Below are 21,453 nucleotides of genomic sequence, written 5' to 3'. Positions count from 1 at the left end.
TTTGAGCTTTCATTAATTTTACCGTTTCAATCGATAGTAATTCTTTATTGTATAGTATTGCTAGAGGAAGTATCTTTGAACACGATAGATAACATTGTACTCGATATTTCCTTATCACTTCTCCAGTGGATGGATTCCCCTTTCAACGTGATTTGTTGTCTAATTAACCGCACTCGTTTCAAATATTTCTACATTATTTATGACTCAGTCGACAGTTTGAACCATTTTTCCTGTAGTTACTTATCGATCCATACGTGAATAAGCTGAAATCCACAACTACACGTACTTCTTTCACCAAGAATTACCCAGCAATATTCAATTGATTAATAATCGAATGAAAGTAATGAATGAATAATCATACGTTTTCGGCGTTACGCGTAAGGTGTGCTCAGTGTGACCATAATACGAAAACAAAAAGTTTCATGATAATTCATTCCATTTTTTGCATCCTTATCAATTTTTTTTTTTTTTGAAACAAGGCAAGGTTCGAGTTTCCATTTCAATTTTTCACGTTTATTTGAAATTTTATGGCTTGTGTTTTCGAGCATTGGGCGTTTTTCAGCTCCTAATTGTATATTGGCTGGTAATGTGTTTCGAAAAATATGTTCCAAATGCGAAAGGAAAAAATTTTCCGAACGTTATGGCACGTACAACATACAAAATTGAAATTTTTCACAATTTCTTTGAAGTTTTGAGGACGTATCGTGTATTTGGTTTTGAATTTTTATCATCAGAATGCGTATCAGATTCAAATGGCCTTCTTTTGAGCATTGCTCAAATCCCAAGAAAAAATTGCAAAAAGTAAGAGACTTGATTTTTTGAAGTAAATTTTTCTTACAATTAGTGTAGGATGGATGAATTTTATTGCAAATTTACTTAGCAGTCACGACATTTTGGCTTCTTAAAAGCAGTAGTTTTTTACTGCAAAACAGTAAAAAACTACTGCTATCGAGCACCCCAAGGAAAGTTTTTCATTAAAAATATAGGTTGGCAACGTGAAATAGATGCATATGATTGGTGGAATGTTATCTCTCCAGTCCAACAACCAATCATGCGCTATCATTATTATCATTCACTGTGATCACTGACCAACCAAAGTATTTTAGTAGAAAACTTTTTTAGGGGTGCTCGATTTATTTCTGGGCACCCTGTATGTCTGCCTGTATGCGGCTCGACGTCAACACTACAAGGTACAACACTGCTGAAATTGGCAAAAAGTTTTTTTCATTAGTCGTGATTCGATCTCGGTCATTAACCTGTCCAAGTGTTTTATTAACTTTTGCAAATAAGGAAATCTAGGGGATTATTTTATAAGCCATGAAAAACAGTTGTTTGTACGAAATTTTATTATGAATTACCTATACCTACCTTCTCTCTGTTTTGGATTTTTGAATCGATGATTACCTTTATGGCGATGAATGATTACTCATTCTTTGCTCTGGATGAAATCAATATGTTTAGAAATCCCAAAAAAAAAGTGTTTCGTGAAAATTACTTTCTAAAAGAGTGAAATAGGTGATTTGAAAATGCAGATGGGGAAAAAAATGAAAAATGTTCAAAAACAATGTTTTAAGTGGATATAAATCACCAAAAAAAGAATTGAAAAAAACCTTTTTCTGGTTTTTAGTGCACTTGAATTTTAAAATTTGAAACGAAGGTAGAAAGGGGTCACTCGTACTAAACACCCTAATTTTTAGTTTGGTCTTTCTATTTGCATACAAGTGGTTTGAAAATTACGCAACACACTCTTTTTTGTTGGTATATGAAAATAATTATTTGTAATTCAACTTTGAAATGTTTATGCCTTTGGGCAAAATTATTCATCCCCTGTTCCCAAATATTGAAAAAAAATTCCCTCAAAAATGAAGAAAAAAAAACAACTTCAGAAGCCTCTTCTTCGCTTTTTGGAACACTATTTATTCCTGTTATTATTTACTATCGAAACTAGACAAATGATAAATTCAAAGGCTTTTTTTAAAGCTCCCCTCCTCCATTTTTAAAAGACCTATTATCCCTGAAAACAAAAGGTTGATTTTTTTCAAAAGTCTGAAACTTTGAATTAAGGAGGGAGCGACAGACGTTCGAATTTTTGTGGGAAATTCTGCACAACTGTTGAAGATGTCTTGGAAAATGTTGAGAAAAATTGTAAATGTGTAACCTTCAGAGTTATTATACTTGTATGTATACTTTCACTCAGTACGAATTACGAACAGATAATAAACGAATGGTTATTTCTGATTTTTTTTTTTAGGAGGATTTGATTTTTAGTCTCTCCCTCGAACTGTCTCTTGTTCTGCTAGAGTTTGTTCAACATTTTAAAATTTTAAATAAAATAAAAAACAATTTTTATTTTTATTTTTTATTTTTTTTGATACACTTATGAGCATTTAATGCACTTGGAATTTTTAAACGTGAGTGAGTGAGATCAAACGTTTGAAAAAATTGAAAACTTGCTATATTTTTGCTTTCAAATGGATGATTAATTTGTACTTAATTATTTATAGCCAACCGTCGGAAAAAAAATTTGTGTTTTTCAAAGATTTCAAAAAGTTGAACTTTCGATAAATTTTCCAATAAAAGTTGTGAATTTCTCTTTTTGAATTATTGATACAATCTTTTTTTTGGAGGATGAGGGAGTAAGGAATAGTGATTTTAATTATAAAATGTTCAATTAGTGCTGCAAGTTCTGAAAAAGCTCTGCATTAATTTGGTTTAAAATTCCTTTATTTTTCATTAAAAATTTGTTCAAAATTTTTTTCACCTTAATTTATTATTTAATGGAAAAAAATATCGACGAGTTTGCGTTTTGCTCCACGTTGAACATAACAGCGCTATTCTATGAAAATTTCAACTTTCAACAACGCTCGTAATTTTTTATGAAGAATGAGGGGAACTAGGAATGAGGTAAAATCTGAAAAAATGTATCAAATTTAAAGAATGCATTTTTGAAAGACGACGAGGGAGAGAGTAAAATCAAAAAATATGATGTCCAAGATCCATGGCAAAAGTCTGCTGGAATTTCGTGGAGTCCTGCATTTTAATTTGAAGATTTTGTAAATCACGTTTGATTTGTGTAACTTTTTTCCTAATGGCATAGCGAATGAAAAATTCTGTAATGTTTTTCGAAAAAAATGTATTCCTCCTCTTTCTTTGGAATGCTTCACACTTCGTAAAAGGTCTCATAATAGGATTGAAAAAATTAATTCATTTTTTATTTACGTTAGTGACTAATTAACTCGATAGAATTTCCCAGCTCATATTGAATTAGACGTCTTGCTCTTTATGCGTTTGAAGCATATCGAACAAATATTGCTCAATTTTTGAAATTTTCAATTTAGATGATGAATCATTTCAAGTTATGTGAATTATGACATTTTCAGTCCAAAAATCGTCGCAAAATAGGTTTTTTTATGTACCCTGCTGTAGGTCCCCTCTCGAGATACTTTTGATAAATTTTGTTTGTAATTTTCTTCGTACCGATATGAAAGATAAGAAATCGTATGTTTAGTCGACTAATTTATGCATTTCTATACAATTCAGTGTAAATTTATTGGTACACTTGATTGTAGGTATTATCATTGTTTGTTTTCTTCTTAATCATCACCATCATCATCATCATCATCAAACTAAAATTACGAAATCCTTTTACGTAGATCTGCTTCAGTTCTGTTCTGCTCTGTGCACAAATCCAAAGTGGATGCCACTTGAGTTGAAAACAAACCATCGACTCGCGTTGAAATTTGACGAACTGAACAATTAACTGAGACTGACTCAAAATTGCTTCAGCTTTAGTCGTGATTTTCCAACCTTTCGATCGCATAGACTTAAAAAAAATATGATATAAATCTTTCGCAGTAAGCATCGTCGTGTACTTAATCGATTCGATGGAAACTATACGAAGATATTTATTCATTTATTATAGTAGCCGTGTTAATTAACGATGTATTGTCGATGGTATTGTTTGGTATCGAGTATTTGTTTCTGTGCTGCTGTGTGGTGTGGTTGTGCGTGATGTATTGTTGTTTTATTCGTATCACATCATCAGAAAGATATCGATAAATTCACTATGAATGGAGACACGATGAAAACGGTAATACGAGTACAAATACGATTTATTTTAAAATACCCACCTATCGATAGGAACCTCGAACCTTGTCCCGTTTGTTGGAGCTTTTTTTGGAATCAGGGTGGTTGTTCGAATCGTTGGTAATTATTCCAACAATTATCCAGTTTGGACGAGTTTTCATTTCTCTGTATCTTTTTTTTTTTTTTTTGAAAATCCATGGACGTTGCTCTATAATACGATTCCATTGTATAGAAACGAAAAGCAATCGAAGCGAAACATAAACAAATAGACCGACCTTCAAAAGTACCGGATTAAGTGTATTCGCATTGTTAATTAAAATTTAACACCCGATTCAACGGCGCGGCGTTCTTTTTTCTGCTCCAAGTGTTCTGCTAAGATCATCACATATGCGTATGTGTATGTAAATGGGTGAATTACAGCAGATGAGGGCAGCCAGGGGGGGGGGTCATTTTTATTAAGGCTTAAGTTACCTATACATGTATTCGTGTGAATCCTACGTATAGAAATGCTCATTGCAACGAAGGATTCTGGAATAAAAATATGCCCCTTCTTTTAATAGGTAATCGATATTGAAACGAGCAATGATAAGAAAAAATACAGATAAGCATTCTCATATCGTGTAAGAAGTTATTACTGCGGAATTATAATTAATTGAATTTTTTTTATTAATTTTACATATATAGGGTCGTAGTAGAGTTCTACAGTGAGCTTGACTGTTTAGGTAGGTATTCATAATGCCTTCTTATGGCTCGCGATCAACGATCATTATCCGCGATTAATTTTCGCTACTCGTAGAACGTTTCTTAGTCGAGGTCGATTGTCGAAATTTTCAACCATAATGAATTATTTTGATTTTGGAAACTGCATTTTTCCCAAGTGCGAATGCCGTTTAGTTGAAAAAATCGCCAGTCCGCAGGTAAATTACCATCATTATCCTATTTCGTATAGGTACTTTTTAATCGACTCGTAGGTATGCGATTGTAATGATTATAATTTCGGTGTTATTTTTGCTTTTTTTTTCGAAAGTCGGAATTTAATTCATTTAGCGCGTTTTAATAGCGGAAATATTGCAAGTTTTTTGGTAATTTTTTCACATCAGTGATGTTGCGACAGAATGAGATATCGTCGTTTTATTTTTTAACAATCCAGCGTTGATTTTATCGAGTATGCTAATCGTTTATCGTATTTTTGTATATTAAACGAATCATTTATAGTTTTGAAGCATGGGCTGGGTAGAAAATTTAATTTGGAGTCATTACTAGAGTCAGGGAAGTGATTAAATTTGGTTGAAAATTGTCTGTATATAGAGATGGATGCGTGTTTTTCAAATTCTATAACTAAGTAAGTGTTATCGAACGTTGAACCGATACGATGCTATAAAATAAGGAAGAGAAAGCGTGAAAGAAGGAAAAGAAAATTCTCGACGATAATTTCCATTACCTGAGATACGAATTTATGCCTTTTAGCTATCGAAATTAACATACGGTTTGATGTTGTGTGGATTTATATATGTACGTCATCATAGAAGTACCTATCGAAAATCAGTAATGAAAAATGCTCAACTATGTATGTCGAATTATAAAAATAGGCACTATGTGTGTGTATCGTAGGTTAGGTGTATGCTTTGATATTGACGTTAAGATAATCTCTCTCGCCAATGATTGCTACGATAAGTAAGATACCTACCTAATAATATTTAGGCAGTTGATTGATCAATTTCGAGTTAATCCTGAATGGAAGGGAGATACGAATTCTCAAAGAAAGGGAATTTTTGAAAAAATCGTGGTTTTTTCGGTCTAGCTTCTACTTTACCTGTTTGGGGGAAAAGTGGTCAAGTTCCAAATGGTGGCATTTGAATTCTGTGTCAAACTGCGCTATTGCTGTCAAAATGCAAGACCACTTTTTGGGTTCTACTGATCGTGAGTTGGTTGAAAACTTAATGGAAATAATTGCTCATTTTTGGGCGAATTCGTATTTTGAAGGTACATATTTTCTTCTCGAATATTTCGCATTAATTGAGCAAAAATCAGATCTTGAAAGATATCATATTTTCTGAAACAGGGGGAATATTTTGGAATATAGTCTTGTCAGTTGTTTAGTCTCATTACTGCCAATTTCGAAAAAAAAAAATCTGAGAAAAATAGCCCAAGCTTATTAGTTAACTTCGGTTTCTTGAAATTGGGAATTATGGCGCAACAATTGGCATTTGACAACCCTCTAATTGGACATGAATACTGGGAGGGAGAGAGGGAGGGAGGGAGGGAGGGAGGGAAAGAAAGAAGTACAAACGGTTTCCCAAATAACCTCACGATCTAGCATGTTAAATATTTTGTCTCGATGTAATTTTTTCAATCGTATTTCGTGTGGGAATTCTCCATTACCAGATTTCCTTGGAAAATAATGAATTAATCAGTTTATCAGTTGTCGAATTTGTTTAACTTTTGATCGACGCGACGGTTTTAAGTAATTTGTTCAACGTGACAGTTCAGATTGATTAGCTAATTCAATTCTCTATCTTGAAAGTGATGTATGTATCTTCATAGTAAAATTAATGCGAACAATTTTCTTTTTCTTGTGTGGGAAGAGTAGAAGTGATAGTGATCCATTGGGAGGATACTTGGGCTCTGCGTAGTGATGTAGTCGGCAAGGAGAAGGGGTTACTAGAGCCATTGCCTTCCCTCTTGACGATGAAAATTTAAAATTGAATGTACTGAAATTTTTGTTTTTTCAACAAATCTTCGTTCGAGCAATCGAGCAGTATATTTTTATCTTCATTTTTAAGAAATAATCATGCATTATGAAGGGTTTTATGAAATTCCATCAAATTTCGATTTTTCATGGCTAAAAATCTGGTTTTCGCCAATTCGTAAAAAAATACTGGCTACGCCATTGACTCGGTGCCTAAATTAAAACTGAGGGAATAGTCGGTGACGAAAATTCATTTCTGTGGGAAGGGGGGGGGGTTGAGATAATTTTTAGATAGTTTTTCTTCATTTTTTTCGAGGAATTCTTAAATTTTCCTGAAAATCAACTGATTTTTTTTTTTTAAGGAAAATCCGATGATCTTACAAAAATTAAAAATTAAACGAAACATTGAAAACGATCAACTTTATTGAATAATTGTTTTTGTGGCCTTTTAAATGAACCTTTTTGTTTATTAATTATTTTTTATTTTCAACTTCAGAAAATTCTGTCCCTTCGATTTCTAAAATGGTCATTTTTCAAAAAAGATGGATCAAAAAGTTATTCTTCATTGATCTGTCCAATTTTGATTTCATTCAGCGGCAGAGTTTCCCTATCTAGTTGTAACATTTTTTGTGAAGAAATTTGTATTTCAGCAGATCTACTTTCCTTCCTACATAGTATCATTCTACGAAAAATAAATTGATTCTTTCCTTTATTACCCAAAAATTAATTGATTATGATTAGATGTTTCAAATCAGTTAGGAATGAATTATTTTTTTATTTTGTGGCCTTTTATAGACTATGGGATCAAAATGTTTTTTTCTGGCATTATTGGCATTGCCTCCTTTTCTTCCCTGTAGAACATTCCTCTACCACGAGCTTTCATCATCCAATGAAAAGTTTAAAAAGCTTACACTGTATGTATGTGATTTTCTCTAGTTATGTGTAAACAAACGTAAAAAATTTCATAACCACTTGTAACTGCCAAAAAAATTAAAAAATTATGAACAACACGTTTTTTGAACTGTTTTTCTAGTTTTTAAGCAAAATTCAATAAATAAGATTCTTGAAAAAAAATTATTATAGACCTTTTCCTGTTGATCCGATTCTCTATCTCATTTTGCTCTCGAAATTTTTCTCGAAGTGTCCAAGAGAAACTTTCAAAAAAAGGCGGGAAAATCAAAAATTTTCAAAATGTTTTGAACGCATGTACTTACTAAACGTTTCACTCCAACTGCTAATGAATTCCTCATCAGATTTCCCACCAGAATCAAACCCTCAAACAGCTAAAAAAATTTATCAAAAAAATGACAAACTTTTTTGTGATTTTAAAAAAAATGATTGGTGTAAAATCAATGGAAATCTCATGTGACTTGGAAAATTCGAGGGAAAAATTTACCAAAAAAAGGCCATTTTAGTAATAAATTTTTAAACCAAAAAAATTTGAAACGCTCTTATTTTTGGGAAGTAATTATTCCTGGTTGGCGATGTCAAAGGCTGTGAAAATGATGAGATCCAAGGCTCAGGAATTTTCATTTTCGCTGCAAGAAAATGGACTACAGGATAGAATTGACATTTTGTTCACAAAACGTGAAAAAATGTTATTATTAAATATGAAAAAAATTGAAATCAATTTTCCGAATTTCCACAAATTTTTGATTCATTTTTCATATTTTTAGATGAAATTTCGTTCATGAGTAACGAAAATTGTATTGAACATTGCCTTAAATTGGAAAATTAATACCAGTTTATATTAACGATTTTGATTTTGGTTTCTTTTTTGGTTCTGTTTTCATTTTCTTACCAAAAAATCGACGGATTTCGTTTTTCGGTTGCAAATCTACTTTCCCTGACATGAATCATAACAGTGGTTAAAATGGATACGTGTCAGTGCCAGAGCTGACGGTAAATAATGATTCAATTGAGTGACTAATTTGTCATCGAATAAGAATTAAAATGCATCGGATTGAACTTGGAATAAAATATGTGAATTTCAACGTTGGTGGAAAAATCGAAATGCGAGTTCTTTTTGAATCTTTCTGGAAAGATCGGGGGAAGAGGGAGGGTAGGGAGGGAGGGAAGTTGGAGAAATTTCGATTGAAAAAGGACTGTTAAAAAGTTATACGTGCTTAAAAATATGCTTTTAAAGGTTTTAATTTTTCTTGTTTTCAACTCATTCGTCTTTATTGACTATACGAATGTTGTCAAACTGTTTACAGGAGCATTGATTGCTTCGTTGAATTCATTTCGTTTCCTTGTATTTGTTTCAGATTAAAAATTTCTTATCTCTGTGATATTTTTAAGCTTCTTTGTTTGCTTTTCTTGGATTCGAGTCATCAGTACTTTCAGTTAATAATGAACAGAATGAAAGAAACGGTGCTGATTTGTTCTCTTGATTTCTTCATACATTTTTTGTTTCGAAGATTTCATTTTTTATGAGAAATCAAGGGCTACATTAATTTTTTGAATTTCATTTTTCTATCTTCCTATTCCGCCTTCTTGAAAAATATTTTATAATTGTAAATTTTTTTTCTCGTGCATATTTTTAAGAAATGGTTTTCTGTCTCTGCTTTTTACAACGTTCAACGTTGCCAATTTTCAATTTACGATAAATTTTAGCAAGCTCCTGTTGTAAATTTGTCATGTCCATTTATTAATTTTTTATCCTTTTTACAGACTGATAAATCAGATGAGAGCGATATGTGGCTGAAAACGAGCGATGCCAGCTCAATGTGCGCCGAAGATGTAGCCTCTAAGTTACGAATAGACTGTCGAATGGGCTTAGGATGGAACGAGGCGGACCTTAGAAGACAGCTAATCGGTTATAACGAATTTTCATTCAAAGAGGAAGATCCGCCGTGGAAAAAATACATCGAACAGGTAATTAATTATACTGAAATTTATACTCGTATTCGCCTAGTTTACGTATATTCTTATGAATGGGTTGTGAGTAGAAATACAGGTAGTTAGGTACTTAAACTTGGCAAATACGAATTACGTACACGAAATTTACCTACATAGATACGTATCGTAAAATTACGACGAAGCCGGAAAATCTGTATTCTGGTTTATTTTCCGGCCTGGTTTGGCTGGAGGGACGCTTCGCCGAACGAGGATAAAAATAAAAATTCAAAACTAATTACGATTTCGTACTTGATAAGTCAGCGATTTTTATCGCGGTCGGTACATCTTGTTATATAGTTGTAATTGTTGACAGTTATATGCAAGATTTCGCAGCCTATTGTATAATTATGTAAGGCGAATGAATGAAAAAAAAAAAAAAATTAAAAAAATACTTCTATCTGTGCTACACCTATATCAGCTAATGTAAGCGCTCGAGCCATCATACACGCATTTATTAATAGTATTTTATACGTTGAAGAAAGATATATATAGGATGTATTGTTAGGATATGTGTAATATATTCAAAAATTTGCTTTTCGTACAATTTATTAATGCAGTTCAATTGTTTTTTCATTTTCCTCGACGCGTTTATATCTAATATACTCGTGCAGGAAATATTTAACAAAGCGTAAATCCTGTTTGAAAAAAAAACTCGTTAATTATACCCGAGTCCGTGGAAATTTATCGGAAGTTTTTGAGAAAAAAATTTATTACTTGTTTATTTTTTCAAAAATTCCTGGAGAAAATACAAGTGGCTGCAATTTGCTTATGCATATTTATTACGTGTGAGGAATCTGAATTGTATAGGTATATTGGTCTTGGATCTATGGCTATGTATCCTTGAAACTTTGAGGGTAGATTTTTGCGAGCGAGGAAAGAGGAATTATGTAATAATTAGACGAAGAAGGTTTCTGTGCGTTTGCTTTGATTATGTACGAGTGCTTGACGATTAATTGATCGGTGAATTTTGACACGAGTTCGATGTAGACATAGGTACCTTGTACCTTGGCAAGGTCGTAGACGTGTATGTTTCGTTGATGATTGCAAGCGAATCAAGAATCAACCTAGACCCTCAATTTGTGATGCATTGCTGATGAGATTTGAAAGATGAGCTTGGTCTTGACCGTGAAACCGAACCGAGTTATGTAATTTTTTTGATGATTGGATGGAATGAAGATTATTGTTTTTTTAAAAAGAAAATCTGAGTTTTATGGGGAGGTTCTAAAGAATAAAGGTTGGATTTTGATTGAGAACATATTTTAACCAAAGAACCGTTTGCACCAGCAATTTTCAGCTTGAATAAGACGAGGCTAAATCGAAAGAGCTTGTCCTAAAACTCGCTTAACTAAAATTTCAGCGTCGTAAGTTCATTTTGGAATTTTTGGCGAATTTTTGTAAATTCAAAAATTTCAACAACTCGAATTATTACAGCATTTTTTCAAGTATCTCATAAATTGTCCTTCCAGAGTAATCTGAAATTTTTGAAAAAATTTAAAAACTCACTGGAGGCTCCAAAAAGCCCGGATTGGGATTGTTTTCGAGTCAAGTCATAGTGTAGACATATTTACCAGAAAATATCTTGTCGAAAAAAATCGCTCATTGTATCTTTTTTGAAATTTAATTTTTTAAAACGAATTCTAAAGTTTATAAATTGATCATGAAATTCAGTTTTGAGCATAGCATACTCTCCTGGAATTCCGCGATAACCATTTGAAAACGTTGAAAGGGCACCCAATCACCACCGATTAAAGTTATAGGTGCTAAAATTAATTTTTCGACCCTTCCAGACCGATTAGAAATTTCTGGAGAAAATTACAAAATCGCTGGAGACTCTAGAACGGTCCAAATTTAGTACCTAATTGTCGAAGTTTAGGACTTCAATTACAGGGATAATATGACATTGGCTCACTTCGCTGAAACAATTTTATACTTCGTAAATAAGTTTGTTAAGTACGTAATCGCTCTTGAAACAGATTTTTTAAATTTTCAAAAATTTGTCAAAAACACAAAAACGAATTTTCCGCTTTTGAAACTTTGGTTACGGGGGTTTTAGAATTTTTCTCTTTTGATCTAGGCTGTTTTTGTTCAAATCGTAGAGCGTCTGTTCAAAAAGTTCCCTTGTAAGTCAATTACATACATATGTGAAATTTGAATATCCTTTCCATTTTCTGTGATGAAAAAATGCATCATCAGCCAAAATTTCAAAAGTTGAAGTGCATTTTTCGATTTTTGGTGAATTTTTAAAAATCAGATTTGAGTCAAGAATGGGAAAAAAATCAAAATTTATCCAAATTGGTTTGGATACCTACGTAGCTGAAATTTGCTGTGTGCCCTGTGTTTTCGATCCCATAAATCTATTTGAAACGAATCGTTTTGACTTTTGAGCAGTTCTGGAGCTTTCAGCAGTTTTTTGAAAGTTGAAGTGTCTACAAAATTTTACCCAATGAAGTTGGTAAGTTGAAATTGACTTTATACCCTAATTTCAAATTGTGGAGTCAACTTGAAATGGTTTCAAGCCGTTCTAAAACCTCCAACTAGAAATTCCAGTTTCCCAAAGAATGTCATAGAATCTGTCGAAATCAACTTCAATATCCATAAACGCGTTGATTGCATGTCAATAGTAACTCACTTTGTCGAATTATTCGCCAATTTTTCAAAATCAGTTCTGCCAGCTCTCTGAAGATTTTATGATTGAAAATTTGAATGTTTGTACAATGGAAAAATTCTGAACCGGCAGAAACCGATTTTGGAAAACTAGCACCAACCGCTTTTATACCTTCTAAACTTGATTTGCACAATTTTTTTGACATATTTTGATAATATGACATTTTTAAAATGTTTGGCTGGAGGCTCCAGAACAGCTTAAAAGCTCTTCCAGTCGATTCAGCATGTTGAAATTAGAGTATAAGGTAAATTTTAGCTTTCCAATTTCATTGGGCGAAATATTGTGGAAATTTCAACTTTCAAAAATCTGCTGGAGGCTCCAGAAATGCTCAAAACGGTTCGAAATAATATTTCAATGTGACTACCTAGTACATACTTACCAAGTCATTCGAAGTCATTAAAAGGACTGCAGATTATCAGAGTCATCAAAGACATCAAAACGTCATCCTATTTGGCCAAAAATCAAACATACGAGACCGAAAATTATTGATCACATTTTTTCAAAATTGAATGATAATCTGTCAAAAATGCAAAAAGTAACATAAAAATTATTGTTGAATTGACCTCTCAGTAAAAGTTACCATAAGTTAGTGAAAAAAATTAGCATAATAATTACGCGAAAGTTTGTGAAAATTGCTTGATAATTTTTCTTCATTTTTACATTTGATCAGCGCGAAAAATTCTACAAATATCATCCAACTTCAAACTTACGTAATTTTCAAAAAAGTCGTCCAAAAGTGAAAGTATGGTGATCTAAAAGTCATCTTCCTTTTAGTAGACACTTTGCATTTCCAATCGATTTAAAAGGGACGAAAATAAGGTACATACATTCCAAATTTCATCTCACGTTAATTTGATGGAATTTCAATTTTTCCCCTTTTAGGTATATGTCCCGAAATTTTTGAAAATTCACCAAAAATCGAAAAATGTGTTTTGACAGATGAAATTTTTGCTGGTAATATATTTTTGTATGCTCTTTCGATTTGTTCGAAAAGTCAGAAAAAATGACTCTTTGAGCCTGATATGGGAGGAGGTGGATTTGAACAAGTACTTACTTTATGAATGAAAACTATTTCTGCCAAAAATTAAAAAGAATACTTAGGTAGGTAATAAAAAGGCGTGCCCCAATTATGATGACTAATTTCAGTAGTTACGAGTACCTGACGTCATGCACTTTATGCATTTTTAAAAATTAGCTTCTTAAAAATTGGGTCGTTCCTTTTTTTTCAAATTCTACTAACGATTGTTGTAAGACAAACGTAATTAAAAATCCCGAAACTTTCGATACCGAGCGAGAGGGTTTTTTTTATCTGTTTAGCTGAATTATTGAGTTATTGTTGCGTAGCGTATTGTACGCTCGTTAGCGAAAATATTGGTATTGTTAACAATATCTGGTTATTTTGTTTACGGTACTTTTTGACGAGCCCTATTCAAATGTAATTTCGAATACGCCAATTAGACGTGTAGACTGGATACATCGTAGGCAGGTGGAATATCTGCCTGATGTAGGTATTTAGCCATAGCGTACCTACATATGTACATATAGGATACGCGATCAAAAAGTCCATGAAAATAAATAATTGTTCGCGGGGTAGGCAGTATAGTAGGCATTGTACCTGCGCGTATTTAATCGTACCATGTTTCAATAGATCGCTATATGTATACCTATACGAATTAATGAAGTATGTCATCTGCGGCTTTTATTCGTATAGAATAAAAAATTTCGCTATTAATTCAAACGGAAGAGGTGTGCCGGAACATACGCGTGCGTATGGTCCGAGCATCAAAGCTGTGCGTAAGCTCATCGTATAATGCACCTAATGGTATACCTACCTATAGATTTGTTCGAATGTTATTTACAATATATTGGACATTTTTTGAAACAAGAATAATTTTACGTGCAAATTTTAATACTTTATCGATATTTTTTTTGTTTCAGTTCAAAAATCCTCTAATTTTATTGCTATTAGCTTCAGCATTAGTCAGCGTTTGTATGAAGCAATTTGACGATGCCGTCAGTATTACAGTGGTAAGTATAATATAAATGACGACTTGTATTCACGTATACGCATACGATGGGGATTTACTTACTCCATATTTCTAATTAATAATATTTAAACATGACCGTCGAATGTTAGGAATATGCAGTAATACGTAAACATTACGTACGTAGGCAATAATATAGGCATATTATGGATTTCAATTTATTCGGCTGGTTTAATGTTCAACCTGATGTTTGGAAATAATTGAACTGTTGTGCATACTCTATTTATACGTTTCCGCTTCTCTTAATCAGGAGATTCGTGTGTGTAGCACGCTTCGATTTTTATCATTTTATCATCAAATTGATCGATATTACGATGAAATGAAGTTCTGGATGTAGAATGATGTGAAATTTTGTAATACGAGTGTTGGCCAATTGGGCCTGTCTAGGTTTGTATGAGTCACGATAATGATAAAAATACGGAAATATTACAAAATTGATACATTATATTTGTACACAATATTTCGATAGAAATTCGTTTACCAAACGTTCTCAATCTGCAGATTTTTCATATGGGTCGTTCGAGAAAATGTCCATTATCACGTATAAATGTAAATCAGATGTTCAATTCCAATTTGACCACCTGATCAGATGATTGCAAAATTACCATAATTATTCTAAAAGGAAGATCTCTGATATTTTGAGAACTCCTGAACTTGACAAAAATGAACTTTGAACTTTTCTAATGGGCAAAAAACGATGCATAGAGAGACCACCCAATAAACTATTTAAAAAAAAAAATCAAATCCTCTAAAATTTTTGAAATTTTTTATAACTTCGAGCTCAAGTTGGGAAGATTTAACGTTGACTAAAAAATTTGAAATTTTTTCTGCGTCTTAATGAGGTAACTTGGCCATGTTTTATAGCTAGACTGCTTTAAAATTGGGAAAACGACCCTCCCTAGTGTGCAATCTATTCACGAAGGCCAAAAAATATATCAGCGAGGGTAGTAAAGATTGAAAAAAACATTCGTGACTTTCTGGTTGAATTTTTAATTTCGAAACGAGATCTTGGCCAAATCCAAAAAACTCGCCGAGATTTCTCAAGTTTTCAATTTATTTATGTAATTCTGAAGCTCTTGAAAACTTTTTTCATCTCATTGTGATTCAAGTTGTAAGTGTTCGAAAGTTGGAAGTAGAAACTTGTTTTTTCAGCTAGGCAGGAAGGATTGGGAGGACGAGGAAGGGTCGATGTAATTGATTCTATGAAAGCACGAATTTTTTCCCTATTGTTAAAGAAACGATTTGAAACTGTGGGATGAAACCTTTTTGAAAAAAATACATTATGATTTTTTAAAATGCGCTCATTTGTTTTCTATATCAAGTATGTGTCTCTTATGGCCGCACGATTCTTCCATTAAGAATTTTTAATGATTTTTATGACTCATTCGTTCAATATTTTCAATCACTTGAAATTCATTAAAATGGTAAAGAAGTCATAAGTCTAAATGAGACATCGTGAATTCAACGAGAAATTGTTTCTAAAAATGATGCACTTAATGTCTGTTTCGAACATATACGGATTTCTCATAAAATGTGCAATCAATGCCCAAAATTTTCCAAAATGTCAAAATTTACGATGATATCGTGACATATATAGCACGTGACTGTGACGTAAGTAAAATTAGATAGCTTTATTGCATTTTATTTTCATGAACTGAGAATAATGATGGCAAATTTTGAAGCATTTATGAAAATTTGCTTTAATAATTTCTCGATATCGGTTTTATAATACCAATCGATTTTTTGTAGCTTTTTCATTTCCAAACGGAAAAGCTTAGGTATACCTACTTGAGCTGAAATTTTGATCTGTTGATTTCTTGAATAAATTTTCCCCCTCTCTACCCCCTCTCACCGTCGTCAACTTTTCATTTTTAATCTTTCTAGTAATACTTAATTCGAGATTTAAAAATTTCATTAATTCCATGAAAGCCTTGCATGAACACATTTTTGAATCTTTGATGCGAAAAAATTTCATTTTATGGACGTACAATCGATGGTCGTGGGAAAGGAGGGAGGGATGATAGTCCGTTCAAAAAGTTTGAAAATCCGAAAAAGTGCGAATTTTGACGAAGCTTCCTATACATGTTTTGGGAGGAGAACTAGGGCCTCCCAAAGTTGGGTCATTTTCGAAAAAAAAAATAGTTTTTTGAATTTTACACCTTACGAGGTTCAGTTTGAGGTGCTGAATTAAATGGCGTAGTCGTTGTTTCTGGCAAAAATCGGATGACACTATTTCGATTCTAAATTTAATTCTTTACATTTTTGCTCGACTCAAAATTTTTCCAACTTGGCTCGGTTTTCGCATAAACTTCAAAAAATTGTTATCGTGAGTTGAAAAAAAATCATTTTGCGAACATTTGTGGACTTTTAGGGAGGGTAAGGAGGCCTTTAATCAAAAAACTGATTACGCAATTTGATTCAGAATTTAAAATCGCATCTGGTATGGTTTGTACCAATTTTTCAATTTTTGGTTTTTCAGGGTGTAAAATTCAAAAAAACGTGTTTTTTTCGAAAATGAACCAACTTTGGGAGGCTCTAGTTCACTTTTTAATACACTTGGGGGCTAAAATTTTATATGGTGGGACTCTGACTCAAATTATACAACAATCAAAATTTGAGCAAAATTGAAAAACTTTTTTTTTCGCGCCGGGCTACTGTAATACATATCTAGACTAGACCTACCTAAATAATACATTGTACTGTACATTTCGTTGGAATGTTGCTAACATCTTTATAGAGCTGTGCTGTGTATGCAGTTGGCAGTAACCTACTATAAGGTACTTATTGATTTGAAAGATGCATAACAGGAGGACGCCTCTACACCTCTCCCCGCAGATACCGAAATAATAAAAGATTAACGATATAAAAAGAGTAAAAGAAAACCTATATCGCCGAGAGAGACGTGCGATGGTGAAATATGTATATCCATACTTAAGCCCCGAAACAATGCCCTTTTTTTCTAAACATAATTATGACGATAATCCGATGAATGAAATTCATCCATTCTAATTCTATAGATGAAATTATAACCTTGCCGGATGGAAAGGTTGTGATGGAAATTTATAGCAGCCCGCGCAGTTCCAATCCTTGTGTTATAGGGCAACATTATACGTACCTGTAATCGTAGGCACCATTTTTGCGAGTTTATAGGTGTCTATGCCTGTGTATGATTATACGTACTCGTATATGGGATCAAAGTATGTACTTTACTTACATTATGAAGAAAGTTATATTTCGAAAAAGGAGCAAAAATAAAAAAACAGAATAGGTAACGGTAATTGAAAAGCTCTTAGAAGAGAGTCTTTATAAACGCGTTCTATTGTCGTATTTAGCGATTTCCTTCGTTAAATTTTATTAGCGTTAATTAAAGCCTTCCTCGAGTTTCTCTCCTTTTCAGCAAAAACCTTGGATAAATGTAAGTCGGTACTTGAGCGTTACGTGACCAATTCCCTGACGTATACTTTGGATCTTCGCGCTGGTCGTTAAGCTGGACGTGAATCTATTTACGATTTGAAAATTCGTTTTAATTAATTTCGAATAACGCGCGTATGTGTGTATACAAAATTACCTTGGCTGATGACTGTGTATTGGATTGGATGTCACGAAAGTTGACTTTTTTATCGTTTCGAAAATTTCCTATCTTATCGCAGCGGTGAGCGATGTACTGTAGACGAGAGTGGCGACGTTTTTAAAATGAATTTACGATGTCGCGGCACGGTGCGGCTCCTAGCGTCGAGTTTTTCTTTCGTACGAGTACGAGTATTTGTTGGTAAATTCTGCGATGCTAAGTTTGCCCCGAGGAAAAAGGTGCAAGATTTTCATTGAGGGGAAAGGAGGGATCGATGGAGATCGTTTTGAATTTTTTTTTTCAGAAGGTTTTGTTAACGGTTCAAAATTCGTATCCGTAGAATTCAAAAGTACCTACGTGCCATCTTCGTCGAAAATGAGTTATTGCCAAATTGACCATACCCATTTGCCAGATACCTACTTTTAAGCAGTTCCAAACGTGCTCTAAAGATGACACCGATTTCAAGTCCAGTCACTTCAAATATTGAGCGCTCAAAACTTTTAAAGCTTTCCGGAGGTGGAACGAAGGAAGCACTTTACAGAAAAATGAATTCGAGGAAAATTGTAGAGAATTAAATTTCCAATCGTCATAATGTCGTTAGTTTTTTTCTAGGAAGTTTAGTTTTCGATATATTTGCAAATACATTTTTTTCTACATATTTTCATCAAAATACAATTTTTCCAAACTTGATATAATTTTAGGAGGGAAAATTTCTGTTCAAGAAATTGAGCTTTTCACCTGAAGTAGTTCATCTTCCGAAAAATTGTGCTTTTTACCTTTTTTTTAAATGACAAATTTAGCTGGACCAACTCTGAGTTTTGCACATTAAAAGATGAAACGTTGGTTAGGAGGGCTGTTAAGAGCGCCGATTTCATTTTTCATGATGACCATTTGACCTCAAAACTCAAAATGGGTTCTGAAGGAAAGATGCAAAATTTAAAATTGAAAAAAAAAACACAATTTGGTATAATCTGGGTTTTTAAGAGCGCAGGATTCGTTTCTAAATACCACCTACATAAGCCCAAATTGAAATCAGAGTCCTCAAAAACCTTTGATTCGACGTCCATGCCCCATTTTTGAAGATTTTCGGATTTTGGAACCTTCCCATCCCATTTGGGTGGTTACTATTGGTCGACGCAGCAAATAGTTGATGAAATTGAAATCAGCGTCCTTGAAAATCTATGATTTGATACCCATAAAGCATTTTTCAAAATTTTTGATTCATATGTCATTTTTTTGACAACCCCCTCCATTCGGTCACCTTCTCTATCTTCTAGAAAAATTTCGATTCAAGTTGCTACGCCTCCCATGACGCGAGTGACCTTGAAATTATACAATTAATTGCCATGTGAAGTTTGATGAACTTACAAGAAAAAATCCTGGCGAAGCTGTAGCTAGTTTTTCCTGGATGAGTCTACCAACATTTTGAGCACGGTCGGAAAACAGATCAACAGCTGTTTTCAGTTTTTTTTTCAGTGATAAATGCTTCAAGTATCAAAGATGAAAAAAAAATAGGTAATTTGTCCCATTTTTGACCAAATTTTGATTTTTTATGGAAAATGGGCTTTTGTTGTTTGTTTTTTTTTTACAAAGAAAGTTGGGTGAATTATAAATTTATTTGATCAAAATTTATGGCCGAAAAAAGCCAAGGATACCCAGATTAAACCAAAAATATCATGGAAAATGTACTTTGATTTTTTTTTCAGAAAAGAAAAATCGATCAAGTAGGTAGGTAAAAAATTATAAATTTACTTGATCAGAATTTATGGCAGAAAAAAGCAAATGATACTCAAATTATACCAAAGATTTCAAAAAGTTCAATTTATTGAATGATTTTAAATCAAAACTAAGCGCAGTAGATTCCTGATTCTCCACAGTCAACTGGGGCTGAGAGGTGTCAATGTCGGATACCAAAAAAAAAAACGTCAGATATTTGATTTTTTTGATTTTTCATTAAAATTTATCAAACAAATGATGAGATTTCAGTAAAATTGGCCAGAAATGCATGAAAATGTGTGAAAAACTATTAAAGTGAAGTGAGGTAAAATTACTGAAAATTTCCAACAGATTGAAATTTTTGATAAAATTGAAGGAAAATGCATAAAAAAATGTGTTAAATGACGGAAAATCACTCAAAGAAGCATTAAAATTACCGAAAACAACTGAAAATCAGTATTGATAATGTATAGGTACTAAAAGTAGCCGAAAATGCGTGAAACAAAAAAAATTGTTAAAAATACATACTTACGTTTATAAAATGTAAGAAACAAAATTTTTTAAGTCATTGAGAATGACTAAAAATCAATAACTTTTCAATAAAAATAGGCAAAATCTATGAAAAGTGTTGAAAATTCTCAAGTGTGATATAGATTTGATCAAAAATTCAGCATTAGTCGAATAATAAAACATTGTTCGACTTTTTTGATCGGTTAATCGAAAGATGTTGGATGCATTTTTTTGGTCGGATAATCGGAGGTCGAATTAGGTATTTCTAGCAAGGATTTTAAAATTTGTTTTTATTGAAAAAAAAATCGTTTGTAAAATTATTTAGATCACGAATCGTAAATGAAAATGAACGATTTGAATCCAATTCCAAAAACCTGGAAAAAGTTCATTTGACTCAAAAAAGCTCAATTATGAAACTTACAGGAAAAATCAAACGAAAAATTATCGAGCACTTGCTAGGGCGTTTCGAGTGTAAATTATTCAATTTATTTGAAAAAATATGCATAAATGCCTTTTTTAGGGGTGCCTAAAGTGGTGCGTTCTAAAAAAAAGTGTTCAAAATTACAAATGTAATATAGAGGGAGCTTAAATAGTGTTTTTCACCTAGATAATCGAATAGGTATATACCTCAAAACGTTACGTTGGCGCAAATCGCAGGTTTCTAATTTTTCAGGGGTTCCCAAAATATCAAAAAATTTGAATTACGATTAAAATTTCAAAAAAAGCTTAAAAGTTTTTTAATACGTAGGTAGTTGAAATGTATTTAAGAATTTGAGTCTTGTTGTGCAAGGTCTAGGCAGGGACGGCGTGGCGCGACGAGAAAATGGGGTGAAAACTCCCCCCCCCCCTCCACGACACGAACTTCAGCTAGAATTGCGCAAAGCTTGTGCAATTCTTCATCTTCAACGTCAAAAAAATTCTTTTTCTCTTCTTGAATTATAAATTTTCGTAAGTTTTCGCTTTCATTGCTTCGTTCGGGCTTAATCATTTTGGGGAATATATGCTCGAATTTCTAAACATGTCACAGGCGTATGCCCAGAGCACTAGACGTCACGTTGTGTGTGTTGCATACCTACTACACAAGTTTCGTATCAATCGAAATGTACATATTTGATAAATTTTATCTGCTCTTATGATTTGACTCCCTTAAACAACTTAGAATGAGGCTAAATATTTGACTGGCAATTTTTTCAATGACGTTGTACAATTCGAGTGCTGCAAAAAAAGCATAATATAAGTTTCAACTCGTTGATGGTTTCATGCAGCTCGACTT

At 32.9% G+C, this 21,453-nt stretch overlaps 1 protein-coding gene across 6 annotated transcripts in view; it reads left to right on the top strand.

Moving 5' to 3' along the window:
* The window catches only part of SPoCk (secretory pathway calcium atpase), a 43,056-nt gene that overhangs the window by 1,739 nt on the left and 19,864 nt on the right, over positions 1 to 21,453 (top strand). For 4 of the 6 annotated variants that reach the window (XM_065369926.1, XM_065369924.1, XM_065369929.1 and 1 more), the window contains exons 2-3: positions 9,449 to 9,652; positions 14,280 to 14,369. In XM_065369926.1, the coding sequence (XP_065225998.1) occupies positions 9,449 to 9,652; positions 14,280 to 14,369 (294 nt within the window). Of the gene's footprint in view, positions 1 to 3,708; positions 4,091 to 4,817; positions 5,004 to 9,448; positions 9,653 to 14,279; positions 14,370 to 21,453 lie in introns of those variants that run through there. The other 2 variants (XM_065369927.1, XM_065369925.1) reach the window with 2 other exon arrangements.

This window comes from Planococcus citri, chromosome 5 (genome assembly GCF_950023065.1).
Source record: "Planococcus citri chromosome 5, ihPlaCitr1.1, whole genome shotgun sequence".
Taxonomy (NCBI): domain Eukaryota; kingdom Metazoa; phylum Arthropoda; class Insecta; order Hemiptera; family Pseudococcidae; genus Planococcus; species Planococcus citri.
The sequence above is the reverse complement of the archived record's forward strand: the minus strand, read 5'-3'. Positions and strand labels throughout refer to the sequence as shown.